Source organism: Equus caballus, chromosome 5, assembly GCF_041296265.1.
Source record: "Equus caballus isolate H_3958 breed thoroughbred chromosome 5, TB-T2T, whole genome shotgun sequence".
Classification (NCBI taxonomy): Eukaryota; Metazoa; Chordata; class Mammalia; order Perissodactyla; family Equidae; genus Equus; species Equus caballus.
The window spans coordinates 63,762,463-63,779,491 of NC_091688.1; the positions used below are offsets into that span (position 1 = coordinate 63,762,463).

The window sequence follows — 17,029 nt, forward strand, 5'->3', positions numbered from 1 at the left end:
CTCGAGCCTGAGGTACTCCTAGCTGGCACCCCATCCGTGGAGGTCTTTCAGCCACAAGCAGGCCTCTCTCCCCAAATACCAGAGCCCTGCCCTGCCTCTCACTGCCCTTCCTAAAAGCAGAGCCCCCTTTCCCTAGAGCCCTTCAGAGTTCCCAGCTCTGACCTGGGCCTGCTCTGGAGTCTCTGAGAGGTCCAGGCCCGCTTCCTGGGCCGGCCAGGGTGACCTGGAGGGGCTCCTTGGCCTCTTCTGCCTAAACCTGTGCACCTGAATCTGTCCCTACACTCCACCCCTCAGCAGCCTCTCTCTATACCCTGAGAACCAGCAAGTGGCAGGGCCTTCCCATGTGTCAGCGGACCAGCAACATCCTTGTCACACGTTTGTGCAAAACCATCCAGTGACCACATTCACGGCCAGGTGTTGAAGACACACATATCCCCTGCTCCCTGCTAACACCTCCCGGCCGCATGCACACACACGGCTCATGCTCTGGCCATACTCAACTTCTCATCACAGCGTTTCACCCACCCATCCAGCAGGATCGCCACTCCCTCGGCCTGGCATTCCCTCTTGGCTGTACTCCAACGTGCTTGTTAAGAGCCTGCCCCAGCATTCCCTCCTCTGAGAAGTCTTCCCTGATGCACCCAAGCAGAGTATGGTCCTTTGCGCCTGGGATGATGCACATACGTGTTCACAAGTCCTTCTCTCCTCTAGACTGTGGCAACAAGTCTATCCTAGGTCCTCCAGGATCCTAGTCTGATGAGGACGTGCCCCTCCTCGTGACGCATGCAGTAATGGAGGGACATGTGTACAAGATGTCTTGGAGCTGAGGGCCAGAGTCCCCACCAGCCCTGGGCAGCGGCAAGGCTTCCAGAGGAGGCAGCGCTGACATGTGGACGTGAAGGCATAGTGGGTGTTTCCCACAGACCAGGAAGGGATGGGCATTCCAGGCAGAGAGAACGGCAGGTAGCCAGGAGCAGAGGCACGACTCGACTCGTCCAGGAATCACAAGTCATTCTCTAAGCTGAGTGTAAAGTGCAAGGGGCGGGGAGTGGGGGAGATAAGGCCGGACGCAGAGGCTGGAGCCTCATATCGTGAAGCTCCTATTCCAATAAATAGGAAATATGGTGCTATTTGCTACATTTGGATAAGTGTGACTCCAACTCTCTCATCTGTCCACAATTTCACCTGCTGCTGCTGACGAATTTATCAAGGTGCAGGGACAAAACGATACCAAAAGAGGGCCTAGTCCCAGTTTAATAAAGAATGTAATATTGAAAGCTTTTTGTAAGGAATTCTTTCTAAACCTTTTGGAATCTAATTCTTGAGACTTCTAGGTTTCCTAGAGTTAATAAGAATTTATCCACTCCTCTGACTTCAATAAATTGTTAAATATCTTCAAAGTTTTAATAAATTTATGAATTTTTTTAATGCCATGATAAGGAGTGGGGATTTTATCTTAAGAGCAGTGGGGAGTCAGTGATGGGTTTTAGACAGAGGAGGGGATGATCGAATTTCTAGTTAAGGAAGCTCCCCTGTCCGCAAGGAGGAGGGAGGGCCACTGAGAACAAGACCAGAGGCAGGGAGGTTGGGCGGTGCCCACACGGGCACAGGCCGACAATCTCTCAAGGGTCTGCGCTCAGGCCGCAGCAGTGGGCCGGGAGGAGGGCGGGGGCTGTAGGAACTTGCTAAGGAGGTGAGACTCACAGGACGGGTGATAGGCTGGGTGTGGGGGCAGAGGAAAGACCCTGGGATGGTCCCAGGCCCCTGCTTGGATGCTTGGCCGGGTGTTGGTGCCTTCACTGATCTGGGGACATGGGAAGAGAGGCTGGATTATTTGCAGGGAGATACTGAACTCAGGCTGAGTTCCAAGGTCTCTCTTAGCGTCTAGCACAGTGCCTGGTAGACAGGAAGCCCTCAGTATATAGCTATGGAGGAAATGAATGAGTGAATGAAGGAACGAATGAGGTCCCACAGCCTTCATAGCCTCACAATTCAAGCAGCTGCCCTCTGAGTCCCTACCTCCTTCCGCTCCCACCTGAGTCCTGGCTGCTGGTGCCCCAGCCACGATTACTTTGCCAAAGAATTGCTCTGGCACTGGGAGGTTTCTTCGTGCAAAAAGCATCAGTTATGGCCCCCAAGTCCCCAGGGGTGGGTGGCCTGGTCTCTTGATCCTTCCTAATGCCCCCCCTCCCTGGGTGGCTCCACTCTAGCCGACATCCACAATGCCTGGCACTGAAGAAGCCCAAGGCCCAGCCCCGCCCAGGCTGCAAAGGGTCCCTGTCCGAGGAGACTCACACCACTCCCAGGGCCACCTCTACAGGGCACTGCAGAGTGCAAGATGCCGAGGATGCCAGGTGATGCTCCTTGTTTCTCTGACTGAAGAGTTCACAGGGATCTCTGCGGGGATGCACTCCTTCCTCAGCCCCTGCCCCCACATCCCGTGAGAGTGCCTGCCATGCTCACACCGATGTAGGAGAGGCCTGTGGGCAGGATGGGCCTGGGCAGGAACACAGCATCTGTTGGGAACCTGGGCCAGGGATGGGGGTGGAATGTGGCTATAGCCTTGACGAAGCTACGGCTGGGACTGGGAGAGACAACTAAGGACAGGCCATCCTGTCTTGAAAGAAGCTGAAGGACCAACAGGCTGAGACCCAGGGAACAGAACAGCCAAGTCAGGAGGGCAGGCTCCCATAAGGCCATGGCCAGGGGCTGGCCCAGCAGGCACCCGATCCCTGGGCCCCTAAAGCTGGCTGCCCTATGGACTCTCACAGAGGGGAAGACCCCTGGCCAGGTGCAACTCCCTGGACTCCCTGCCATTCAGGGCAGTGTTGGTTGGCATGGGGGCAGGCAAGCAAGATCCCAAGATCTCCTGGGATGGCCCCAGCAAAGCCAAAGATGGAGGTGCAGGATGCAGGCTCCACTCCCAGACCACAGGACTCTCCATCACAGATCCTAACACCCACCGGGGCCCCAACCCCCTGCCCCACGAGATCCACCACCACACTGGCATTTCCCTCCCTCATTAGACTGTGAGCTTCCAGAGGGGAGGCAGCCCAGCCCACCCTGGGACCGAGGAAGGTTGTTAAATAAAATGAAGCACAGGGACTGGGTAGGTTCATGAGTACGGAAAGAGGCAGGCCTCAGTTTCCCCCTCTTTGCAGAAGTCAGCCAGGCATCCACCAGAGGTCTGGGGGCATGGGGCAGGGTGGAAGAGAGTGGAAGAGCAAGAATTGGGGGAGAGGGCTCCCTGCTGGGAGGGAAGGGACAGAAGAAAGGACATAAAGAGGCAGGCCCTGCCAGAAAGAAATCTCAGCCCTCCACATAACACCTGTGAGGGTCCCAGTCCCATCCCCATCTGCTCCCACAGATCCATGTCTTGCTCACAGGCACCAGCTGGGCACAAACGATCACGCACCCACATGTGCAGCACACGCACACACACAGGCACACGTGCCAGCCCAGAGCTTCCCCCAAGCCTGGGGTCCACCTCCAGCCACCTGGCCCCTGACCAGAGCAACCAGACTCTCCAGGGCTATGGGTGCCCTCTCACCCTGTCCCAGCCCTAGAGCCTGATGCTGACCTGGAACCCCAAAGGAGATACCCAAAGGCAGAGGGGCGAGGGAGCCACACCATAAAGCCAGAGGAAAGCAGAGGAGGAAGCTGGGAGGCAGTGTCTCTGGCTAAGCTTGGGACACCTGTCAGCACAGGCACTGCCATGGGTCCAGGCTTTGGTGTCAGGCGAGTTGCGGCCTAGGAGGCCTCCCCACTCACCAAAGTCCAAAGAGCACAGGTGTGGCCGCCTTGTGGCGTCATCTCCATAAGGCCTGCCTGCTCGCCCAGGGCCCGCCTGATCACAGGGGCTCTGCCTGTGGCCGCTAGCAGAGAAGCTACTGGCCTCCCACCACCAGCACCAGACCACCAGCTCAAACACCCGCCCCTCGGGGGCAACAGCCAGCCGGCCTCGCTGGAACCAGGTAAGGGCCTGATCCTCAGGAAGATTAGGGCCCAGCCCAACCGCAGGGGACCCCAGGGCTGTGGGGGCAACTCAGTGGCTTCCCAGGCCAGGGTCTCCAGCCCATTCCCAGATGCAGCCAGGAGGAGCAACCTCAAGAAGGCCTGGGACTGAGGCGCTGGCCGGGAAGCAGGACCGGGGAGCCAGGGTCCAGAAGCATCTGGGCTGCTTCTCCGAGGGTCGGGATGCAGACACCCCTTCCCTGCTTCAAGCCACTAAATTCAGGGGATAAATGGGGGAAACTGCCCCTGCCCCAGGGGGAAGGCAGGCCAAACCCAGCCCCCTCCCTGCCTCGACTTGCCCACGGGGACCCACAGGGACCATCCTGGCCTGGGGGACTTCAGGAGCAGGGCTGACCACAGCCGAGCTCACTTTCTCTCCTTTCTCTTCCGTGTCTAGAAGCAGGAAGTGCTGTAGCCTGGGGGGAGCTGGGGAGACAGGGAGCAGGTTTCTAGCACCCTTACCCTTGGAGAGGAAAGGGGTCCCTCAAACAAGGCAAATAGAGCACCAGCCACCTCCTCCACAATCCCTTAGATGTTTACTAGCAACTGACCTCCCCATCACTGAGTCATCTTATGAGATCCTCTGTTATTTTCATAACACTGCTAATAAATGGGTGTGGGCCACTGTCTTATACTTTGCCCAGGGTATTCCAGGGTTTCTGTACAACTCAGGTGCACCACATAGAGGCATGGATGCCCACAAAACTCACATCCTATTCATGATATAGACACACCTCATTCAAATAACACATACCCTTGATCCACAAGTTCAGTTAGCTCCCGCCCTGGCCCTGCACACACATACGCACCACATTGACCTCCATCCCATTTCAACATATTCTAGACCCCTCTGTGCCGAGAAGGCGCTGGGGAGATGGGGTGGCAGGTCTGTCCTCAGGAGGTCACAGCCCAGTGACAGTGTTATATACATATAACATATGTAAACAGTTAAAGCATGGAGTTGGCAGCCAGACTGGGCAGGTTCGGTCTCCATTAAATACTTACTTGTGACCTCAGGCGAGGTCCCTCTTTGAGCCTCAGCATCCTCATCTGGTAAATGGGCTAATAACAGTATCCACCTGGCGAAGTTGTTTCCAGGATTAAATGAGAAGGTGACATCCATGGAACAGCGCTCAGCACAGACAGCCAAGGAAGAATGAGCGAAGGTAGTGAAAATTAAAGGAGGGGCTTGCACCAGGCTCACAGCACTAACCAGGGGGCTGTCCTTAGGGAGGAACGCACAAGGTTCTGCATGGCATTAGGAGGCCACTCTGGGCAGGGTAGGGTGTGGTGATCAAGGAGGGCTTCACTGAAGAGGTGATACTTGAGCTGGAATGTAAAGTGTTGGGTGAGGAGGGGCTCTGGGCAGAGGGTTCAGAGTATGGAAAGACAAAGAGACAGGAGACTTGGTCAGACATTCAGGGAAGTGCAGATCACTGACAAATCCTACAGAGCCCCATCATAAACGTGCGTACACACATGCACGTGCACACGCACACACACCTCTCCTGAGCGGGTCCCCACTTTTGGAGCCAATATTGGCCTCCTTTCCGTGGCAGAATGGAAACAGGTTTGGACAAGAGGCTACTTTGGCAGGGAAGGCTGCTGAACCTAACAGCATCCCTCCAAGAGCTGGGTGTAGCCCATCCATCTGGCATCTTTCACACTCAAGCTCAGGGCGGGACCTGGTCCCAGGTGCCTGGCCACACAGCTTTCCTGGGACCATCGGAATGCACTTTATTGACCAAATAATGGGAAGCTGGAGGCTGCCTTGGGGCCTCCCAGGCCCAGCCAGGATGGAGGGCTCCTCAGTGGAGCACAGGGCTGGAGATGGCTCCAGAAAGGCCCCTGGAATGGGGGGCTTTGGGTCTGGTCCCACGTGCTCCAGATCACAGCCTGGTCCAAGCCTCAGGCCCGGGTCAGGTAAGAGCTGCAACAGCGGCTCTCCGGCCCTCTCCGCCCTCGTGTTCCTCTCCCCACCTTTGATGGCTGTCTCTTTGGTTCACTTCGGGTTCTAGAGAGTCATCTCAGCCGCGTCAACATGTCCCGGCCCAGCAGCAGAGCCATTTACCGTAAGTTCTCTCTCCAGTCCCCTCTCCCCTTCCCTCCTGCTGAGCTCCCTGAACCCCCTGCCCTCCAGTCTCTCTCTCCCCACGCTGACCACCCCCTGTAGTTGCATATGTCTCACCTCTTCGCTTTGTCCCCCTGCAGTGCAGCGGAAGGAGTACTCCCAGAACCTCGCCTCAGAGCCCACCCTCCTGCAGCACAGGGTGGAGGTGTGTAACCCTGGGGCCCCAGTTTCCTGATTCAACCTAAGTTTTCCCACGTGCCTACAGCCCTGCCAAAAAACAGACATCTCAGACAATTCCCTGCCACGGAAGCAGCAGCCCAACGCAGCCCGATTCAGTGGCTCAGGTCCAACAAGCCTGAGCATCTGCTAAGTGCAGAGGAGGAAGATGGGGCAGCTGGGTGTCGGCTAGGGAGGCTGGGCTGGAGGTTGAGCCGGTGGATGTCCTGTCCCCAGGCAGGAACAAATAGTGGAGGGAGGGTCAGGAAGCATCTGTAACCACCCCATCCCATCTCCCAACCCTCCCCCCGGCCTTGCCATACTGGTCTCTAGGGAACTGCTCTTTGCCCAGGATCTGGCATGGCCAGAGGAAGGAATGTGTGAGGTCACCAATCCCTGTGAGGACTTGAAAGGGACACTATCGGAGATGGGAGGTGTCTGGGCTTGAGCTCCCAGGATGGGCGTGAGCTGCTTGGAGGCTGGAATGAGTCTCCGGCCCTGCCTAGGAGGACGACACTGGCACTGCAAGATCCAGTTGCCTGAAGGGCGATCCACACCACAGTGAAAGTACACGCTAGAAGAGTGGGGGTGGGCGGGTGCCCTGCTCAGGCCGAAGCACCTGGGTGGAAACTGTCCCCGGGCAGCAGCAGATATAGGGCCCTCCTGGAGAGGAAACATGGAGGGACACTGGGGTCTGGAGTCTCCAGAGGGCAGCAGAGCTAGGGCTCCGCCAGCGAGCTGGGTTGAGACCAGGGGGTCTAGGCTTCACAGCAGGGTGGGGTTGGGAAGTGGCTTCACTTAGGCCCAGCAGGCGAGAGCAAGAGGAGGCATGTCCAGGATGCCAGGGAGTTTGCTCATGATGTCAAGGTCCGCTGAACGTGTGAGCAGTGTGAACACCTGAAGAGGAGCTGGGAGCCATGCAGACACAAGGTGGTGGGATCAAGGGGCAGGAAGCAGATGGCATCCCCTAGCAAGGGCCTGCAGAGGAGGCAGGGGCCAGGTGCTGACTTGAGAAGGTGCGTTTGGATGGGAGAAGGGAGGGGTCTCTTGCAGGAGGGAGAATTACAGCAAAAACCTGCCGAAATGATCACACTGGTGGTGGGTAAGGGCCTGAGCGGAAACCGATATCACTGTGGACCTCTCTGGGCTAGAGTCAGGGAGAAGATGGGGCTTGATCTTCTTCCTGAGAGCCTAGGAGGTGATGGACTAGCAGAGGTGGGAAAGGCATTCTGGGTACAGGGAAGAGCATGAGCAAAGGCATGGAGACAGGAGTGCTAGGTCAGTGAGAAGGACCAGGTTGGGATCGTGGGTTCCCAAAGTGGGCAAAGGAAGCCAGGGACAGAATTTGAGGGTCCGACATCCCACCCAGAGGAGTGCAGGCTTTATTTGTTGGGTGGTTGGAGCCCACAGCTACCACTATGCAGCTCCCTCACCTGGCCTGGAATGTCAAAGGCCATGACTGTCCTTCCTTCAAAGTCCTAAACCACCTCGTGCAGCCCGTCAGATCAAGATTCAAAGGCTCTATCGAGCCCAACCAACTGCTTCCAGCCCTCACATTGGCCCTTGAAGGCTACTCCAAGGGGATTGCCTAGGACCTCCCCTACATGGAGGCCAAGGACACATCTTCCTCCTCTGCTGACTTACCCCCACCACCCATCCCCACTCACCACCACCTGTGCTCCCCCTCTCCAAACCTTCTCCCCGTCCTGGTCTCCTCCTCTCCCCTCAGCACCTGATGACTTGTAAGCTGGGGGCTCAGAGAGTCCGGGAGCCCAAGGATGCTCTGCAGAAGCTGCAAGAGATGGATGCTCAGGGCCGGGTGTGGAGCCAGGACTTGTTCCTGCAGGTCAAAGATGGCTGGCTCCAGCTGCTGGACATCGAGACCAAGGTCAGCTGTCCCACCATACCCTGCAATGGGTCATAGCTAACCTAGGCTGTGGAAAAGAAGGCATTGGCTCTTGAACTCCACCCCTCCATATATAATATATACCTGAGCCCAGAAAGAGACCAGGGACAGGCTAGGGATCAGGGGAGATAACACCCCATCCCAGGCCACTAGGAGTGCTAAGTCAACTCAGGTCAGGAGCTCCTAGGAGCCACCCTGGCTCTCAGTGGCCCTCATAGTCGATGTCTCTGCCTGGCCCAGGAGGAACTGGACTCTTATCACCTGGACAGCATCCAGGCCATGGACGTGGCACTCAACACCTGCTCCTACAACTCTGTCCTGTCCATCACCGTGCAGGAGTCAGGCCTGCCAGGCACCAGCACTCTGCTCTTCCAGTGTCAGGAAGTGGGGGTAAGAGGCCGTGGGTGGGGTTGGGGAGAGAGTAGGTGCAGGGTCCAACAGCTATCACACACACACACATACACGCACGCGCACGTGCACACACACACACACACACACACACACACACAATTGTCTGATTGCTGCTTCCTCCAGGCAGAGCAGCTGAGGACGAGCCTGCAGAAGGCCCTGGATGAGGAACTAGAGCAAAGGTAGGTAGCCTCAGCCCCAGCCCAGCTGCAGGACCTCAGAGCTCAGGCCTGAGCGGGCTCAAACCATAGCTGGGGGAGCCCAGGTGTCTGTGGCCCAACCAACCTGGGTCTGGAACTGGGGAGGGGCCAGGCTGGGACTAGGATGCAGATGGGCACTGGGAAGGGTCTGGAGCTAGGCCCAGGGAACACTGGAGACTGTCCCCAGAGACTGACATGGGACTGAGAGGGCGCTAGGGCAGGCAGCTGAGGCAGGGTGGAGACACAGGAGGGACTAGATGGAGACCAGGGAGCGGGAGGGTGACAGGGAGGGGCTCCTGGAGAGAGGTGGCAGTGCCCCTGGGTCCTGGGGCAGCAGTGTGGGCAGGGCCTCTGTCCCAAGAACCCTGTTAAAGCTGTGTCCCCACCATGTGCTCAGCAGACCCCGATTTGGAGCCCTTCGCTCAAGCCAGGACAAATGGAGGGGGTCTCCTCTGGAAAGGCCACTCCCTAAGGAGCAGGTACCCCCACTGGAGCGGGGGCCCCCTCCAGAACAGCCCCACTGGATGACCCCAGAGTACAGTAAGTGTGGGGTGTGGGGGCAAGTGGGAGGAGAAGGTTTAGATCAAAGTTCAAAGAGGCTCTGGGCCATGGTCCCCTTATACTGCAGGCATACCACAGTCCCCAAGGGCCCTGACACGCCACTCCAGTGCCCGCGAACCAAGCACCTTCGCTCTGCCTCCTCCCATGCGACCCCCATCCCCCGAGGACCTGGAGAGGGATGAGGTAACTACAGGTTGTCTTGGGTTTGCTGAGGTTTTCCGGGCCTGGCTGAAGGGAGGACACCAACCTCCCCATGCCCCCTAGAGGCCAAGTGCCAGAATGGCCAAGGCTGGCCCTGGACTGAGGAGGGACAGGGAGGGTTGGGCAGCCCCTGGACTGGGCCTGAGGCTCGGCTCGTGGTGGGCAGGGGCAGAGTTGGGAGTTCCAGGGTGGGCCTAACTGCCCACTCAAGGCCACAGTTGTTTGGGGTCCAGGAGGTGCTGAGCCACGTGCTAAGGGATATCGAGCTGTTCGTAGAAAAGCTGAAGGAGGCCCAGGCAAAGATCAGCGGTAAGAAGAAGAAGAGACTGGGGAAGAAAAAGAAAAAGGATCAGGGGGGTGAGTGCTGAGGGCCGGGGGGGAGGAGTTGCAGGGGCAGGGTCTTGGGATGATCCGTGACCCAGCACCTTCTCCCCTTCTCCCATAGGGATGACACAAGCACAGTACATCGATTGCTTCCAGAAGATCAAGTACAGCTTCAACCTCCTGGTGTGTGATTCCCTACAAGTTCCCCAGCCCTCTCCCCTCTTCCTTTCCCGCTACCCCTACCCCCGCCCCCCCGGCACCGGAAACCACCTCCTCTTTGGTCTCATAGACATCACAAGACTTTTCCTTCTCCAGCTTCTTCCCCAGAACCTCCACCTACCCCCGTATGACTTTTGGAGAGTGCCAGGCTCCCAAACAAGCCTGGGACCCTGGGGCTCTGGTGAAGGTGGGGCGGGATGATGGGTGGTGACATGCATCACCCTGTGTCCCTAGGGGAAGCTGGCTATCAGACTGCAGGAGACAAGTGCCCCTGAGTTCATACACATCCTCTTCCAAACTCTGGACTTCGTGAGTTGGGGGAGGACAGGGTGGTGAAGAGGGACAGGGTGGAAGGCAGGGAGCAGAGGGAGGTTGTGGGCTCTGCCATTTGCTCACCCCTACACACCCTCGTCCTTGAACCCAAGGCCCCACCCTGCTGTGCACAGCACTGGTCAGCAGACTAGAGGGCCTAGGGTCGGAGTCAAGGATACCAGGGCTCTAAGGCAGATGGGAAGGAGAGCGGGCCTGCGGCAACGTGGCATTGCAAAAGTGGGAAGTCGGGGACTCCGGGCCCTTTCCCACTCGCATTTGGTCCCGTGGGAGCCTCGAATTCCTGACACCTTCCATCCCTCCCCTAGATCCTGGCCCAGTGCCCTCAGCCTGGCCTAGCAGCGCAAGTGATCTCACCCCTCCTCACCCCTAAAGCCATCGACCTGCTGCAGTCCTGTCTGAGCTCACCTGAGAATGACCTCTGGAAGGGACTGGGTGTGGCCTGGACTACCAGCCGGTGAGTGAAGACAAGCCGTGAACCGAATCATGGTAAGGGGCATGGGGGCATAAGGCAGGACATTGGAGGTGGCCAGGCTCTACGTTGTCACAAACCAGAAATGTCTCAAAAAAATTGGGGGACTCTAATGGAATTCTCTAACTTTGTATTAGACTAAACAAACAATTTCTTTACAAAACCACCACTTATCATCACCCACCACCAAAGGAAAAGCATTATCTCAGAAAAAAGAACAATTCTTCCCAAGAAAGGAGAGCTGGCAACCTTCCATTACAATATTTTCTCATTTTTGTCAAGGGCAAAGTGAAAACTTTGTCTCAATCCAGCCCGGAATTTAAGAACTACTGATGTAAGAGATGCTGCAAATGTAGTATCAGTAAGACTTGGCAACCAATGGACCGAGGAGATAAGAGGGAAAGAGATATTCCATGGTGGTCGAACCGTGAGACCGGCAGCTGGACAACAAAGCCAAACCGATGAGAGCCGTGGGGGTGGGGATGAAACCAGCTTGGATGTGCTGAGCTGAGGTGTCAGTGGAACATTCCACAGACACAAGATGGCCGGGCCCTCACGTGAGAGGCCGTATGGGTTTGAGGGCAGTCAGCACAGAAGTGGTAGCTGGAGCCTAAAGGAAAGCGCTCTGTGGGGGAGGCCCAGAACTCACTTTAACAGCACAGTCTGCTCTTTTCCATGAGAGAAGGGCCGTGGGAAACTTCCGCATGTAGGTGGAGAAAGGAGAAAGGGTTAAGGAGGCAGAGAGAAATTTCAGAAAGTTAAAAGGAGAAACAAAAAAGCAGAGGCATGACAACCAGGAGAGAAGAGGGTTTTAGAAAGACAGAGACATCAACCGGGAAATAAGCCAGTTGTTCTAGTGGGTCTTTTGCCTAATGAGCAATTCTTTACAGTTCAGCCTCACTGAAAGATTTTTTGTCTAATCCATCTAAAGACATGAATTATACTTCAAGGTAACCTATTTCTTTGCAGATTATACATAAGAATATACATAAGACAAAATTTACCATTTTAACCATTTTTAAGTGTATAATTTAACGGCATTGTACATTAACAATATTGTATAACCATCACCACCATCCATTGCCAGAACTTTTTCATCTTTCCAAACAGAAATGAATGTTTGAAAGTTGAAACCCATTCAACAATTAATTAAACAAAACTCTGTACCCATTCCCCCCTCTCCACAGCCCCTGGGAATCTCTATTCTACTTTTTGTCTCTCTTTATTATTTCAAATAGAAAATTAAGTCAGGGGCCAGCCCCATGGCTGAGTGATTAAGTTTGCATGCTCCACTTTGGTAGCCCAGGGTTTCACCAGTTCAAATCCTGGGCGCAGACATGGCACCACTCATCAGGCGATGCTGAGGCAGCGTCCCACATGCCACAACTACAAAGACCCACAACTAAAATATACAACTATGTACTGGGGGTATTTGGGGAGAAAAAGCAAAAAGAAGGGAAGAGTGGCAACAGTTGTTAGCTCAGGTGCCGATCTTTAAAAACAAAAAGGGAAAATTAAGTCAGATCTGTCCTATGTTTTCTAATTTCTTAACCAAAAATTTGTTAGTGAATGAATTGAAAGACAAAAATACAGAAAAGAGACTAACTAAAGAGATGTTAAAACCCTCAAAAGAGTTCAATTTCAGGCAAATTATATTTAGGTGACTTGATTTTAGGCAAACTGACCCAAAGTTAGAGATATTATTAAATGCTGTGATAATCCAAAAAGATATAGACCATATAAGGCCATTGTATCTGGCAATCTGGAGATTATCAGGACTTTAGAAGAACTAGTTTCCATAAAGTAACGGCAGAGGTAAAAAGCGGGTTGCGAGGAGTAACGAAAGAACCAGAGGTAAGAAAATCTAGACAGGGCCATTTGCGACAACATGGGTGGACTTTGAGGGTATCATGCTGAGCGAAATAAGTCTGACGGACGAAGACAAATACTGCATGATTTCACTTATATGTAGAAGATAAACACACAGATACAAAGAACAGATTGGTGGTTACCGGGGGGAACGGGCATGGGAGAGGGTGAAAGGGGTAAAGGGGCACCTATGTATGGTGACTGATGGAAACTAGACTTTCGGTGGTGAACACGATGTAGTCTACACAAAAGTCAAAATATAATGATGTATACCTGAAATTTATATAACGTTATAAACCAATGTGACCTGAATAAAAAATAAATAAATAAGAAAATGTAGGCAGGGCATGTAGACACATTCTCAAAAAACTTGGTAAAGAGAAGGTAACAGAATGACAGCTTAGAAGGAGTAATAACAGAGTTGAGGGAAGACTTGAGCATGTTTTTAGGGCAAAGAAAAGAAACCAATTAGAAAGATCCAGAGGAGAGAATAATTCATTTGTTCCCACTGAATAAATATTTATTAGCTGCCTCCTATGTACCATCCACTGTGCTTACAACACAGCTCTGAAGGAGATCGATATAGTAAGAAACACACATGTGAGAATCATGCACAACACAGTGTGAGGAGAGCAATAATCGAGGGTGTCCCAAGTTCAGCGGAAGAAGAGGAGATAGTCCCCTCTGCTCCGATGTGGCAGGGAGGGAACTTCCTCCAGGAGACAAGTGGGCATTCCCCAGGCAGGGAAGCAGAGGATATTTCAAGCAGAACAAGCTTGGAAGCCACAAACAGCACCACCCATCTTGGGTCCTGTGCAGTGGGTGAGAGGGAGGCACGTACCAGCGCCCCCGCCAAGAGTCCACCAGAGCAGCTCTCCTGTGATCACAAGGTGGCGTTCCACACACTAATCAGCTAGAAAGAACCAGGTCTGCTGCAGGGAAACTAAAATTAGGTTAGAAAAAGACTGCACAAGACTCCGGGGGCCCTTCCAGCCCTCACACTCTGTGGTTTTGCCACTTTAATTCAAACACCTAATCAGTGTGATGAAATACCCAGCATGTTCCTACAGAATTGACAGAGCTGCGCATCATGGGCAGAGGTGAGGCTGGCCCACAGACATCTGCACGGTGGGATTTGCTCACTCTTAACTGTTTGACCCTTTGTGGGGTTCTGGGGCCTTTCATCTGTGCACATGGGCCATGTCCTCCATTACCTAGAAGATCCCCGAGGCTAGGCCCTTCATCTCCACCCTCACCACATCCCACAGCCTGGCACAGAGTGGACTCAGCTTTGTTCTTTCTCCAGGGCCGACTGGACAGGCAATGAGCCCCCACCCTACCAACCTACATTCTACGATGGTTGGCAGCCTCCAAAACCCTCCAACCAGGTAAGAACAGCCTAGCACAGTGCCCTACTCAAAGCCCTGGTTTCTGTCCTCTCAGTCAAAACCATGGCCACATGACAACTAAGTGATGGTGGGTACCTATATCTGTGTGGTGGGCAGGCAGGGGAGGGGACATGAGGGCGCTGTGTGCGAGTGGGTCTGTGGCCTGGTACCCCAGTTCCCTAGCACCATGCCAGCTGACTCCCTGCTCTGGCTTACTCTGCTCCACCCTGCAGGCACCCTCAGGATACCAGGACTCTCCTTCCCTCCGGTATGCTCTGGGCTTAGGATGGGATGACCCTGGGCAGGGACAGAGGGGCTGACCCTGTGGATCTGTGCATTCTACATCTCAGAGACCCTCTGAGCTCTTTCCAGGCAGACATGTACATCTATGAGCACATCCCTCCCCTACCTTGGGTAAAAAAGCCGTTTTTTTACCCTCCTAGGTGCCAATCCATTTTCACAAAACTACCCACACATGCCTCTGATTTCCCAGTGCTCAGGTATAAAGTGCTAAGGGGAAAGCTCAGATATAGAAAATTCCACAGCTGGAGGAGTCTTCAGAAATCAGCAACATTTCAGGCCCCTCTTGCCTGCAGAAACCCCCACCCCAAGCCCCACCTAACACTGACCTGCCATTAAACTCTGTGGGAACCCAAAAGTCACCACCAGACTCCAGACCGGCTATATCTGGGGCTCTGGGACTGGGTCAGGGGCTCAATCTCTGAAGTCCCATTCTCCAGCCATCCTGACTCTGTCTCTGGGGGGGAAGCCCTAGGTTAGGGAGTACCTCACACTTCACTCAAGAGGAGACATACAACTATGGCCCTCAGCCTGGGGACCCCAACTTCAGGCCCTCCAGCCCCAGACCTGCCAAGCCTGCCCTGCAAATGCAAGTCCTATATGAGTTCGAAGCAAGGAACCCACAGGAACTGACTGTGGTCCAGGGAGAGGTGCTGGAGGTGAGGCATGGACTTGAACCTAGAAAAGGAGATGATGGCTGGTGGGAGCAACAGGCAGCGTGGGGTGGGTGGTCCGGGTATGGGGCTGCTGGGGTGGGTGGATTAGAGAGGGAGAAGGAAAGCGGGGAAGGGCCAGGAGGGAGAAAGCTCTGTGATGTGGGGGGAAGGCTGGCTGGACAGAGGCTCTGATGACTGAGGTAGTAACTCTCGGCAGGTTCTGGACCAGAGCAAGCGGTGGTGGCTGGTGAAGAATGAGACAGGACAGAGTGGCTACATTCCCAGCAACATCCTGGAGCCCCTGCAGTCGGGGACCCCTGGGAGCCAGAGCCAGTTACCCCCTCGGGTACTACCCAGCCTAGACTATCCAGAAGCTATTAGGCCTGAGTCGGAGGTGGGGGCAGGGAGGACTCAGTAGCAAGTGGAGGAAATAGTCCTGGTTTGATTTAATCAGTATTATTGCATGTTTACTGTGTGCCAAGTTTATCATGGGGCCAGAGGGGAGAACAAGCCTTGTCCTTGCCAGATAAACAAACCACGGAGTGAGATAAGTGATTTGATGGGAGCCCAGAGAAGGGACGCAAATGATGGGGGCTGTGGGTGGCTCTGACCCCAGTCCCCCTGATTCTAGGCTCCAATGCTTCGACTTAGCTCAAGGCCTGAGGAGGTCACGGCCTGGCTGCAAGCAGAGAACTTCTCCACCGCGTGAGTTCCTAGGCCCATGGGTGTGTTAGGAGAACCTTTGTAAAGGACTCAGATAATAACCAAGGAAATCCAGAGACCCAGAACATACAACCTAACCTACACGGGACCAGACAGACCCACGGGTGCTGCCCTATTGCAGCACTGCCACTGCTGCATCAGACAGCAGAAGAGGAGGCGTGCCCCTGCCTCCGTTAGAGCACTAAATGAGGAGTCCTGCCACAGGGAAGGCAGCAGGAGCAGAGGGAACTCAGGAAGAACCTCGGCTGCCAGCCACCCTCCTCCACTACAAGATTCTCTTCCAGGCCCTTCTCCCTTCAAACACAGGAGTTCTGAGATTGGTTTAAGCCAATATGCATATCTTACTCCTTCACCTCCAGATACCCTGTTCCATGAATCCTCCTGGAACCCCGGCCTCCAAGCCCAGATAGCCCCTTCTCTACCCAAATACTTAGGTCCAAGACCTTCTGCCCCAATACTGATGGCTTCTGCTGTTTTTGTTCCCAGCACGGTGAAGACACTTGGGCCCCTGACAGGGAGCCAGCTGCTTCACATAAGACCCGGGGAGCTACAGATGCTGTGTCCACAGGAGGCCCCACGGGTCCTGGCACGGCTGGAGGCCGTCAGAAGGATGCTGGGGGTAAGGACACTCTGCGGTCCTGACCCCTACTGGAAATATGGGATGTTCCCTGGACAAGCCAGCAGGCCCAGCCCTGGGGTGGAGGTGAGGTGGCAGTTGCTGGCACAGGTTATCCTTCCAGGGTCTTGACTTCATGTGCTCTGGCATGCCTTGAGGCTCCAACTGATTGTTGACATGAGCTGTGGGGGGGCCTCGCCTGGCACCAGCCTCATCTCAATCCTTTTCTTTCCTCAGATGGGCCCTTAAGCACCAACGCAGACACCTCCAAGACCAAGGCCCTCTCACAAACAAGACGGCGGATCCATCTTCAGAGCCCCAAGAATTCCTCTTTCAGGTCCCCAGTTTGCAGCAAACCCCACACCCCAGCTCACACAGCAAAGAGGATGAGCAAGCCCAGAGGTGGAGACAAATGGTGCCATTCTTGCTGTGTTGAAAGCCAACCCCAGTCACCACCTATTTATTGTATCTTTTCTAAGCCTGGAGCACTTATGCATAGATTTGCCAGGACTGTTTAGTTGCTCTCCTCCAGAATAAAGGCATCTTCAAATTTGT

The 17,029-nt window shown here is 54.6% G+C and overlaps 1 protein-coding gene across 24 annotated transcripts; it reads left to right on the top strand.

Moving 5' to 3' along the window:
• Positions 1 to 3,678: 3,678 nt before the first annotated feature.
• On the top strand, positions 3,679 to 17,029 carry EPS8L3 (EPS8 signaling adaptor L3). Of its 24 annotated transcripts, none has more exons than XM_070268530.1 (20): positions 3,786 to 3,974; positions 6,033 to 6,086; positions 6,226 to 6,290; positions 8,031 to 8,189; positions 8,448 to 8,597; positions 8,742 to 8,797; positions 9,216 to 9,355; positions 9,444 to 9,559; positions 9,811 to 9,934; positions 10,023 to 10,084; positions 10,355 to 10,429; positions 10,759 to 10,907; positions 14,098 to 14,179; positions 14,413 to 14,447; positions 14,623 to 14,679; positions 14,949 to 15,138; positions 15,353 to 15,481; positions 15,767 to 15,840; positions 16,345 to 16,477; positions 16,712 to 17,029. In XM_070268530.1, the coding sequence occupies exons 2-20, from the start codon at positions 6,056 to 6,058 to the stop codon at positions 16,721 to 16,723; spliced, it is 1,839 nt and encodes a 612-aa protein (XP_070124631.1). In that variant the 5' UTR covers positions 3,786 to 3,974; positions 6,033 to 6,055; the 3' UTR covers positions 16,724 to 17,029. The 24 variants fall into 24 exon arrangements, with proteins under 24 accessions (XP_070124634.1, XP_070124631.1, XP_070124635.1 ...); XM_070268553.1 differs by having other exon boundaries at positions 3,819 to 3,974; positions 9,213 to 9,355; XM_070268531.1 differs by having other exon boundaries at positions 3,842 to 3,974; positions 9,213 to 9,355; positions 9,811 to 9,886.

Coding starts and splice junctions, on each gene's coding strand:
- EPS8L3 (XM_070268553.1), top strand. CDS start 6,056: ATGTCCCGGCCCAGCAGCAGAGCCATTTACC. Junction 6,291..8,030: donor TCCTGCAGCACAGGGTGGAG/GTGTGTAACCCT, acceptor CTCTCCCCTCAG/CACCTGATGACTTGTAAGCT. Junction 8,598..8,741: donor TCCAGTGTCAGGAAGTGGGG/GTAAGAGGCCGT, acceptor TGCTTCCTCCAG/GCAGAGCAGCTGAGGACGAG.